The sequence below is a fragment of the Cryptomeria japonica genome, chromosome 5, assembly GCF_030272615.1.
Source record: "Cryptomeria japonica chromosome 5, Sugi_1.0, whole genome shotgun sequence".
Lineage (NCBI taxonomy): Eukaryota > Viridiplantae > Streptophyta > Pinopsida > Cupressales > Cupressaceae > Cryptomeria > Cryptomeria japonica.
This window is the reverse complement of record NC_081409.1, coordinates 160,799,484-160,812,228: the sequence shown is the minus strand read 5'-3', so window position 1 is coordinate 160,812,228 and position 12,745 is coordinate 160,799,484. Positions and strand designations below refer to the sequence as shown.

The 12,745-nt window shown below is 29.9% G+C and overlaps 1 protein-coding gene across 1 annotated transcript; it reads right to left on the bottom strand.

Moving 5' to 3' along the window:
- Positions 1 to 7,814: 7,814 nt before the first annotated feature.
- Positions 7,815 to 8,189, bottom strand: LOC131072669 (36.4 kDa proline-rich protein-like). Its single transcript, XM_058008901.2, has one exon. The coding sequence runs from the start codon at positions 8,187 to 8,189 to the stop codon at positions 7,815 to 7,817; it is 375 nt and encodes a 124-aa protein (XP_057864884.1).
- Positions 8,190 to 12,745: the final 4,556 nt, after the last annotated feature.

Here is a 12,745-nt window from a genome sequence, read left to right as displayed (position 1 = left end):
AGGCTTTAATTGTAGACCGTTTGTGAGCTCTCCCTCCCCTTATTTTATTTTAGTGTTGTGCATTTCGTACTCTTAGCCTAGTTTATCATTTACATTGTTTACTTAATACTATAATCACATTTGTCATTTTCATATGATCTTTATAATCTATTTGTATAGGACATCACTGTGTTGTGTTGGTGTCCCAAATCAGCATGCTTGTCCTCGGGACAAATACTTACCAAGATCATTCGAGAACTTTGTTTGTTGGCAATTTATCTCATTTTGTTTTAAGCATCCCCTAGCTCACCTTTAGCATCAGTATAAGTGTGGTAGAGTGAAGGTAGGTTTATCCCTTGAGGTTCATCACCTTGAATGTGAAAATCACATCCTCTATAGAGATCATTATGAATACCTACCATTATAAATTAGTAAATAAATGATTGTACATGGGCACTTAACAAGGCTTTAGGTTGGGACCCATCTTTTATAAATTATGGGTGGATATTTAAAGTAATTGGTAAAAGATGAGGTGTTGGAAGAGGTAAATTAAATATTTACCAACCTAATTGTTAGCACAGACTAGGAGGACCCCAAGCATCATCTTTAGTTGACCAAGTGTAGACTTTAGATTCCCATGCCATATCACATTGCTTGACTCTATACAATATTTCCTTCATAATTATTTTGGATTTAACTATAACTATAATGCACAAGGTTATAATCTTAGAACTCAAATTTAATAGAGTTTCTTTATTTCTTGCCTTCTCATATCTCCCCTACTGTGTGTTTTGTCTTGAAGGGGCCATTTGGAAAGGAAAAGCAATTTAGTTGAAGTACATATGAGCTAAAGTTAAAACAAAAATCTAGCTACTAAATAAAGAGGAAAAAATTGAAGTATTGGTCTTTTCTTAAAATATATTAAAAATTATAGCTGATTTGACTAATTGAGAGCATTAGTAAATATTAATTTAATAAAAAAATTAGAAATTATTTGTTTACATTATGAAAAGTTAATTAATTCATTTGCTTATCTCAGATAATAATCAACTATTAATCATATGGCACATAGAAATCTATATGAATTTGACAGATTTATAAATAGAATATTATTGATATAGCATAAATATTAGGACATATATAAATACTAAAGAATAGTTATTTTGTGTACTTGGATATAATGGTTAACTCGTCTTCAAGATATTACATTGTACAAAATTAAGGTTGTGGCAAAAACATGGATTCATTGAGCTAACATGTTGATGGGAAAGTATGAATTAATGAATTATTGAGAAATGACACATTTAGAAAGGATGTATATAATGCTTATTCATATTTATAAATAATATAAAATTTCAAATTTGATATTTGTTTGAGATATCTTATATATTTTTAAATATAGATATACTAGTTTGTTCAACCTCAACTACCCAGAAGAAAAACTAAGGTGTACAAATAGAGATTTGTAATGGAATTAAAGCATTGCCCATACCAATAAGAATATTTGTAATGTATTCACAAAGCCTAGTGCCTGAATGGAAACCCCAAACATCAACTAACAATGATAACAGTGCAAATGTCGAAGGAAACAAAATTAAAGAAATATTCTTGTGAACCACTGATACACACAAAATTCCAGCACAAATATTCATCAAACTCAAAAATCAGAATATATTCAATAAGCTTAAGAAATAAGAAATGCAATATTTTGGGTTTGTTTAAGCTATAGTTGTACATAATCTACCATAATGGAGGTGATACTCAACAGATTAGTGGAACTAGAATAGACATAACATGTTTATTTAATACAAAGAAAACATATATTATTTATCCAGCTAACTTCATATTAAGACGGAGAGTGCGGACTGATCGCCACTATTCATCTATTTCCTGTTCTCATCGATGATGAAGTCCACATTCACAGACAAGTCGATAAAAATTTAATGGTCACCCCTTCCTGTCATATGAAAAATTTATATTGGTCAATGTCTTTTATTTGATATTTTTAAATATTAATCATCAAAAAATATTTAGTTGATGAATTATTAGAACCCTTCTTCCTAGCACATCTATACATTTATCCTATAGAATTTTAAAATGATAGCTCATTTTTGTTTCTTTAAAGAAATTTATTGAAATACTTAAATAAAATTAAATATATTATTAATATATAAAACATTATTTATAAAATAATTTTGTAAATAAATAAAGCTTAATTGCATAACTAAATTTTATTGATAAATTAAAATATTGATTTTTATGTGTGAGTATTCATGGTATTTCTATTCAATACGTCATAAGGTGGTTGTCTGGAATAAAGTTGTTAGATAGAGGTTCAAAATTTATTTTATGTTGATTCAAACATCCTCCTCTTATCATCCAGTGTGTGTCCAACAAAAGACAAAGGAGTTGACCAATGCAAGAAGAAAGAGTTCAAAAAGGGAATCTTGGAAGAACGAAGGTGCATGAAGTTGTTGAACAAAGGTAAATCACTAAAGCATAAACACAATCAAGTGTTTATTCGTGGCAAGCTTAAAATATTTGTTTCAATTCAAAAAATTGGTAAAGAATAGAAAAGGAAAAAGATAATTTCGAGGAAGAAATGAAAATTTTTAAAGAATGCAACTGAAAATTGATAACGAATATAAAAAGCTTTAAAAGAAAACTTATGAATATTTATGCAAAATTGATAATCTAGGAAAAGAAATAGAGAGAGTTAAAAAGAGAAATGAAGAGTTAGAAGAAATAGTTAGTAGAAAAATTGCAAAAAGGTGATGATGAGGTAATTCATGATGAATGAGCTTAAAGAAGAAATGGTACTTGAGATGATCAAGAAGCCTGGTAGTGTTTGGTATGTTTGTAATTTGTATCATAATCATGTTTGTTATGAGCAAGATGTTATTAAGAAAGAATTTGTGAAATACTAGTTTAGAATAATTTGGTTGCTACTGATCTTTTTGATCATCTTTCACAGGAGCTTGTTGAGATACTTTAGAGAGAATGGATGAAAGAGAAGATAGTGGTACTAAGGAAGATTCCACATAAACAAAATTGTAAGAAAATATGTTAGAGAAATGCAAAAGAGCACATCAAGTGTTGATTCTTAGTTTAATAAATTTTAGGAAGTTTATAGAAGTGGTTGAAATTTTAGACAAATTCTATTTGAGGTGGCCTGTTGCCACACAAAAGTTCAAAGACGAAATTGATGGAATTGGGTCTAAGTTAGTAGAGATGGAAAAGAATTACAAAATCTATGAAGATGTTTATAGCAAGGAAATAGATAAGGCTTGAGAATTACATGCTCAAATACCATTGTGAATATGTCAAAAAGAGGAGTACATAAGGATGTTTGGAGAACTGAGAGCTGACATAGAATTAATGCTTTCCTCCTACTCGAGGATGTTGGTTGATACAAAGAGTTTTGAGAAGGATGCTGAAACATAAACTCTTTTGATGATGCGGTAAGCAAATATATTTATTGTGAATGCTAGAGAAAGATTCTAACTACTCCTACTTGTACTTGGAATGGTTCGATAATTAATTTAAAGAAATAGCTCTAAGATAATTGGCTAGGTAATTTTGAATGATTTTGTTGTTTATAATGTTTTATGTTTTGGCCTTTTCTTTTGATTGCAAAGGGGAAGAAAGATTCCAAAAAATGTTTTTATACCTATTTTCAAGATGTTGTCGTTAGGGCGAATTGATATTAGTTGTTATTCAAGGGTTTATTGAGAGTGAATTTTTTTGTTGTTGTTTGCCATCAATGAAAAAGAGTGAGATTGTTATAGATGTATTCTTTTTTGTGATTGATGTCGAATAATGTGGTCCAGATAGGTTCTGGTCAAGACATCTGCTGAGTTGGATGAAGTGTTGAAGTATTAGCAGTTATATTATTCAACCAGAAGTTGATATGATTGGTTCTATGGTTCGGATGTACATAGGTTGCATTGGTAGTTGAACCAATTGATATCAGCTTTTTTTTATGGTGAAGACAATTGTAAGCTTTGTCTTTGTGGTCCACATGTTTCTTGTTTTGGTTCAAACTTTTTCATCTCTGAAATAACATGATCAATACGTTTCTTAGGTTATGATATTGGAGTTCGATGTAACATATATTTTTGGTCTAGTGATTGAATGTGAAGTATTATTTTGTTCTAGTGTTGCATGTTGGATGTTAGTTTAGGTCCAAACTATGTTCTATGCATTTCATATTCTCATCTAGTTGTATATCGTTGGTTGAAAATGTGTATATACCTTACAATATTTCTTTTGGACAGCTTTGTGAGGCAGTTTTTGTTTTAGTTTGGTATATGTATATGATGATTTGTTGAAAATAATAAAGCAATACATTTTAATATTCGGTAGTGTTGTATGTGTGCATGAGAAATTTAGTAATGAATGTGTAAGCAACTTGATGTAAGGATGACAATGTGATTTGTGTTACTGTGTCAAATAAAATTAGAATGTAGAAGTGACAGTTGATGTAGATGTAGAGATATAGAAGATTTGGTGGTCCAAATGTCTCAGTAAGTTCAAATATTGTGCTATAATAGTGATTGTAATCAACATGTTGAGATGCTTCTATTCATATAGTTCATTTTCTAAAATTTGTAAATCTATATCTTGCCCTATTGTAGTTAGCTTCAGGTTTGCAAGTCCTCTTTTGTATCTTGCCCCAAGAGCAGTTAGCCTTGGTTTGCAAGTCCGAAGTAGTGAGCTCTATATTTTTTAAATCATTTTAATATAGTGGATCATTTTTGTGAGCTATCACTCAATGTGGCTTTTCCTAGTTTAGGTTTTCCATGTATAAAAGTATTGGTGTTCTTGTGTGAGTATTTATGAGATTTATGTTTAGTACTTCATAATGTGCTTGTCTAGAATAAAGTTGCTAGATTGAGGTTTGGAATTTATTTTATGCTAATACAATCCCTCTCCTCTCAACATATGATATGTGTGCAACAAAATCCGGAGGAGATAACCAATGCAAATAGAAAGAGTTAATAAAGGAAATCTTGAAAGAGTGAAGACTGAATCAAGTTTCTAATCATGGTAGGTTTAAGATATTTGTTTCAATTGGAAAATCTGATAAAGAATAAAAAAAGAAAAAGATAATTTCAAGGAAGAAGTGATAAATGTTAAAGAATGCAACTCAAAATTGATAACGAATATAAACAAGCTTTGAAAGAAAAGGTATGAATATTTATGCAAAATTGATAATTTTGGAAAATAAATAGAGAAAGCTAAAAATAGAAATGAAGAGTTAGAAGAAAAAGTGGCGTTGGTTGATGAAATTAAGACGATAAATAAAAATTTGGAAGAATAGGTAAAAATTTTGAAAGAAAAAAATGAATGCTTAAAATTGAATCCATCAATTTGTGATGGTTCATATGGTACTAAAGATTTGTGTTGTTTCTTTGATCAATCAATTGGTAAATATGATTTAATTGAAGTTGTTTGTGATAAATAATGTAAGGTTGAAGATAATAATAATTTTTAATTTACAAATCTTGTTAGATGTCATGAGATTTAAAAAGGTTGTTTTAATAATGTTGATTTGAATATCTTCAATAAAATGGGTTATGACATTAAAGGATTGTGAAATTATGGGCAAGGAATCCAACAACTTACTAAACCAATAATGGGGCCAAAATATGAGGGGATTGAATATGTCACAAATAAAGAAAATACTACTATGAATTCAAGAAAATCAAGTCAATGGAGGAATTGTATTATATGTTCTCATTGTAATAGAGGACACAAAAAATACATGTATTTGAATTCACATCCTTGTAATATATCTAGAATGAGTAACCATTCTAAAACCATTTTTAGAACAAACCATGGAAGAATTACTCAATGAGATGATGAATGAAAATAGATTGTGGATGGAGCTATAGATGGAATTGGCAAAATATTATAGTTATGTTCAAAGAGTTGTACAAAAATAAGAGTTCATGTGTTGGAAAAGAATCAAGAAATGTTTGAGTGTTTGAGAAAGATGAGAGATATCATTGTCTTGTAAGACATCATGTGGAATGTAAAACTATGGATAGTGTGTTTATTGGAAGACTACTTCCATATTTGAGTTCTACATATCAAAAGATGAAGTGACTAGCAAGTTGAAAAAGGCTTTCACAAGGAGAGTGTTTTCAAAGATAGAATTTGCATATTGTGAATAGTGAATCATTTGTGATTGAAATTGTGATGAGATCATTATGAATCCCTACCATTATATTAGTAAATAAATAATTGCACATGGCTACCTAACAAGGCTTTAGGCTAGGACCCATGTTTTATATGTTATGGGGGTACATTTAAACTAATTGGTATAATTAGTTTGTGGGGGTGTGTTTGAAGAGTTAAATTATTTTTTTACTAGCCTAACTATTGGCATAAACCAAGAGGACCCCAATCACCATCTTTAGGGACCAAGTGTAGACTTTAGTTGCACATGCCATCTCATGTTGCTTGACTCACCTACTCATCATAAATTCCCAAGGTAACTCTCTACTACATTTTCTTCATAATATATTGTGGATTTATCTATAAATGTAATGCACAAGGTTATAATCTCAATACTCAAGTTGAATACAGTTGCTATGTACTTGCCTTCTCCTCTCTCCCATATTGTGTGTTTTTTGCTAAAAATCTCATTCGGAAATAAATTTTTTTTAGCTAAAGTACATATCAATTAAAGGTAAAACAGAAAGCTAGGTGATCAATAAAGAAGAACAAGTACATATCAATTAAAGGTAAAACAAAAAGCTAGGTGATCAATAAAGAAGAACAAAAGTTAAGTATTGGTACTTTTTAAAATATATTAGAAATTATAGTTGATTGTGATTAATTATGAATTTAGTAAATTTAAATTAATAAAAAAAATAGAAATTATTCTTTTACATTATGAAAAGCTATTTAGTTTATTCACTTATCTTTAATAATCATCAACTATTTATCATATGAAAATAAATCTATATGAATTTGACAGATGTATAAATAAAATATTATTGATACACCGAAAATATTATGACATATATAAATATTAAATAAAAGCTATTTTGTGCAATTGATATACTCACTAAGTCATCTTCAAAGCATTACATCATGCAAAATTAAGGTCATGCCAAAAATGCAAATGCATGGAGCTAGCATTTTGATGGGCAAGTATGAATAAGTCGAATTATTAGGACACACCACGTTTACGAAGGTCTATTATACAAAAAATGGAAAGACAGCTAAAGTTGTGGAAATCAAGACCATTGACAAAGAGGTATTAATGAAGGATCTATATATATTTAATTTTCCATTTATAAAAGATGTATATAATATTTATTCATACTTATAAATGTTAAATATATTCAAATTTAATATTTTTTGAGATATCTTATATATATAAGCTAGTCTATATGTACCATTCAACTTCAACCACTTAGGATGTACAAAGAGAGGTGTGTAATAAAACATGGACTATGCCAATAAGAAAATTTGTATTGTATTCACCAAGCCTAGTACCTGAATCCAAAACCAACCATCAAATAACCATGATAAAGCAGTATTTTCAATATCAGTGCAAATTTAAGGAAACAAAATTAAAGAAATACTCAACATATTAGTGGAACTAGAAAAAGATACTATGTTTATTTAATTGTAAGAAAACATATATATTATTTATCCAGCTAACTTCATATTAAGATGGAAAGCAGGGACTGATCTCCGCTTTATGAAGTCAACATTCTGTGGCAGATGTTGGCAACAGCCATTAACTTCTGCTTATTTACTCAAACATAGTTATAATAAGTAGCACTTATAGACGAAATCATTGAATAGTTCAGGCACTAAGAAGCAGGGCATGTGAAGCCGGGAGGAGGAGTCATTCCACAAGAAGCAATAAGCTGCAGTGCTAGTGGAACAAGTATATTGAGGTTGAGAAGCTTAGCCCTGATTGCTGTACACAAACACAGCGCTGCCTCCAATGCCAAAACTCCTTCAATCACTGGGCAGCACTGGTTTACAATTGGGTCTCCAATGCCTATGTGCACAAGGCCACTAAGCACTTCAACACAGACCCCCAGCTTCAGAGCATCAAGTGGGCATTTTGCTGGAGCTGGAGCTGGAGGAGGTTGAGGAACAGGATTCCATGCCATTAACACTGGCATGCTGGTTGCCACCTCAATCATAACAATAAGTAGCACTGCTGCAGCTTTCTTCATTGTGCTTCCCTAAGCAGACTCTCTGAAACAAATGCTATATAGTATAAATGTACTCTACAATTTTTGGGTTGCAGAACAATGGATGATTTAGTGAGTACTTATAGCATTGAGAGACCACTGACGTGTAGAAGTGGCATAGTTGGAGATTATTGTGACCATCATAAAGTACGTATTAAAACATATGAAGTCCACATTCGCAAACAAGTTGATAAAAAATAAAATTTGATATCTGTTTCAGTTATTTGCAACTGATTCAAAATACTACGTTCAAAGCTTAGAATTATTGAAAATTTATGTCGTTATTATGACAAGAATTGAATTTGGGATATTAAAAATTCCTATCAGTAATGAAGTTCATCATTATAGGATAGAGAAGGCTGATTTCTTAAGTTATAAAATAATTTTTCGTATCAGATTTTGTAGGGAATAAAATGCCGTTGTCAACTGGTTCAATCGAAAATGAGATAACGTTTACTAATAAGACATAAAATAATATTTTTTTATCAGATTCTTTGGGGAAGAAATCGCCATTGTCAGCATGGTTGAATTGAAAATTAGTTTTCATTTACTAATGGGACCCTAATAAAGCCGGATTGTGAGGTTTTGGATAACTGACCATGAATAACGTGTTATTGACGGTTTCAGTGTAATGAATACAAATTGCCTTTACAACTACTCGAATTCGAAAATTATTTCAAAACTGTGTAGGCCAAACTTAGCCTCTCTGTGCGTTGGTTCCTCCCATTTGATCTCCGTTTTCTTGAGATGACGAGTTTAGAAAAGCCTAATGCTGTAATGCATTTGCGAATAGCCAAAGAAGTATAAAATATTTATTTGAGCGAGGATTCCGTGCATTGGTTCGTCGCATTGGTTTCCTGAAAAGCCAAATAAGTATAAAATATTTATCTTGTAGATAGTATCGAGCTATTATGCCGAGAGGCCTTCTTCAGTCAAAGAACCTGTGTACCGAAAAACCCAATAATAGAAAATTCCAGTTCTTGCCACATTTGTACATTCTCATATTTGTAGCAGAATCGTTACATTTGTTGACAGTCACCCCTACCCCTGCCTGTCATATGAATCTTTTTTTATGGTTTGGTCATTGGAAACCGTCAAAATATTAATTTTCAAAAAATATTTAATATATAAATAATTTTTAATAACTTTTCTATATTTAAATGTCTTTATCATTTTAATCAGTAATACATATTAAATATGTGAATTTTTTTTTAATAAAGTTTATTTTTAATAGAGATTATAATTTTTTAAAATGCCACTAAAAATTAAAACATATAATAATCTAAAATGAAATAAAGGACAGAGTCTAATACTCCAACAAAATAATTCAAGGAAATATAGTGCGTAAAAAAATGCAGAGTAAAGTTAGATTAGAAAAGTATGTGTTGTGTAAAAAATGAAAGCACAATTATTGGCGTATGAAAGGAATTAAATTCAATGTTTTACACAAAGTATTAAATATATTATTCTCTCTCACAAACTACTTCACGAACAATGGTAAATTTAAAGTGAGTTTCTAACTTGCATCAACAAAGTACAATTGATAAATAAATAAAAACATAATTGTATGAACAACAAATTATATACCTTACTTTTTACCTATGCCTAAATAATGATAAATGGTAATATATGCAAATATCTTTAGATAAGATTTTAAATTTCTACCAAAAAATATTCTTTATAATTAAAACAAAAATTAATCTTAAATACATATAAAATTAGAAACAATTATATCCTACTATTTCAAAATATTCCAAATAAATCTATATTTTAATAATAAACATTCTAAAATAATATTTGCCACTATTATATATTATAGTAATATATTATATGCATTACCTATTATATTTTTTAAATGATTTATTAATAATTTGAAAATATTCCAAATAAATTTATATTTTTATAATAAACATTCTAAAATAATATTTGTCATTTATAAGATTTTAAAAAATAGCATGCCAATGAATACAGCCCAATAATTTTTAAGCTATCATATACGGTCTAAAAGTGAGAAAAAAACCCTAGAGATCCACCATGTTATTTCTATCATGCACTCCACCACACTTCATCTTTAGTTAGCCAACTTTTTTGTAATCTACATTAGTTAGCTTTGGTTATATGCATTAAAATAGTGCATGTCTTTTCACATGCATAGGATTTTTTGTTGGCCATTTTTAGTATGCAAGTTTAGTTTGGTTCTAATTTGAGTTCATTTAGAGGCTCCTTTATTCTATTAGCGAATAATGTAAAAGACTTCAATATGCATTAGCTATTATTAGTGAGGTAAACTTGTTTTATTCCTTCGTAGCAATCTACTTCTTTTTTAGGGTTTGCATATTCTATAAAAATCAAACCTTTTTGCTATTATATGTAAGTTGCAATTAAAAAATAGGGTCTGCAATAAAAATAGAGCATTCAACCATCAAAAATAGAATACTCTACCTTTTGTCAATTTCAATGTGTGTTTTGTTTATTTTTAATCTTTTCATATTGGTTTAAAGTTGTTAGTCTGAACTTCCATTTAATTTTTCACTCTATTGTTGTCAGTTTTATCAATTGGTTTAGAGGTAAGTGTTGATTTTCAAAAACTACATTTCATATCAGACTAGATTATTTTTGGGCATTAAATTTTGAGTGGTTGGCATTTTGCCAAATTTTATCATGTCAAATTTTCACAACTTGCCCATTCTATAATTTGATGAAATGAGTATGATTATTGGTGTCTGCAAATGATGACTTTTCTTATAGGAAAATATATGTTAGAAATTGTTGAATCAGGTTACCAAGAGCCTGTTGATTAGAATTCCCTCGTTGCTAATGATAAAATAGCCACGAAGGAGGCCAAGAAGAAGAACATTCAACCCTTGTTTTACATTCAAATAGCTCTTGATAAAAGGATATTTCCAAGAAGTTTAGATGCAAAGACAACTAAAGATACTTGGAAGACTCTAAGAGAAGCTTACAAATGAAGTGACCAAGTCAAAGTTGTCAAGTTATAGACATTGAAATGAAAATTCAACATTTTGATGATGCAAGAAACTGAGAATGTGACTGACTATTGTGTCAGAGTTAAAGATGTGGTCTTGCACTTGGGAAAACTATGATCAATGAGATTTTCATAAAAAAAAGGTGTTGAGGACTTTAACACCAAAATAGAATGATGTTGCCATAATAATAGAAGAAATCAAAGATTTAGCAGCCCTTTAGTTTGATCGTGTTGTTCAATCTTTGATGTCTCATAAAGAGAGATTGAGAGATTCATTTGGAGAAAGTGATGCGAAATCCTTTTCCATCAACTTATAAATCACAAAGAATGAAGATGCCTACGACAATACAAAAAACAATCAAGACCAAGGTAAAGGTAAAAATCATAATAATTCAAGTGGAAATAGAAGTTGAGGAACTCAAGAGGAAGAGGTGATTCTAGAGAAATAGAGACAAATTTGATAAGAGAAATGTTCAATGTCACAATGGTAATAGGTATGGGTACTTTGAAATAGACTGCACATTAAAAGAATGTAAAAGTGCTAATTATGCTCAAGAAGGTGATGAGAATACTCTAGATCATTTATTTTATCTTATGCCAAATGTGAAAACAATAGTAAAGATGTTTATTATTTAGATTCTAGATGTTCTAACCATAGGATAGGAAATAAGAAGATTCTTTCAACAAAGGATTAAAGTTTCAAATCTCTAATCTAGCTTGGTGATGACAAATCATTGGAGGTTGTTGCAAAAGGAGCTATGGAGGTCCACAAAAAAAAAGGTATGAAGAATGTTCAAGACATTTATTACACTACATGGTTAAAACATGATTTGTTAAGTGTTAGGGAATTATGCCAGAAGAATTATAAAGTTATCTTTGAAAATAAGAAATGTACAATTTATGATAAGAATCAAGGAAATAAACGGGTTACAGTTGTGCATATGACAAAGAAAATAATGTTCTCATTGGATTTTGGCAAATAGATTGATAGCCTTTCCAATCTGGAATATGGGGATACAAGTTGGTTGTGGCATATTAGGTATGGATATTTAATTTTTTAGAGTTTGATATTTTTGAAATCACAAGCATTATTTTTTTGGTTTTTCCAAGGTTGAGGAGCACAAGAAAGTTTGTGAAGGATGTGCTAAAGGAAAGAATGCAAGAAAAAATATTTCAAAGGGAAATGCATGGAGTGTTCATCACCCACTTCAGCTTGTTCATTCAGATATTTGTGGTCCTATGCAAACAAAGAGTTTAACTAATTTATCATAATTTATCACTTTTATTGACTATTATTCATGAAAATGTTGGGTGTGTTTTTTGAAGGCCCTACATGAAGACCTTGATATATTCCAATGGTTTAAATCCTATGCAAAAAATTAGAAAAGGTGCAAAATTAAATGGTTGAGGACTAATCATGGAGTAGAATTTTGTTCAAGGGCTTTTCAAAGATATTGTGATATGAATTACATCAAGAGAAAACTTGCCATTACTTACACCTCTCAATAAAATAGAGTAGTTGAAAGGAAAAACCATCCAATGCTTGAAAAAG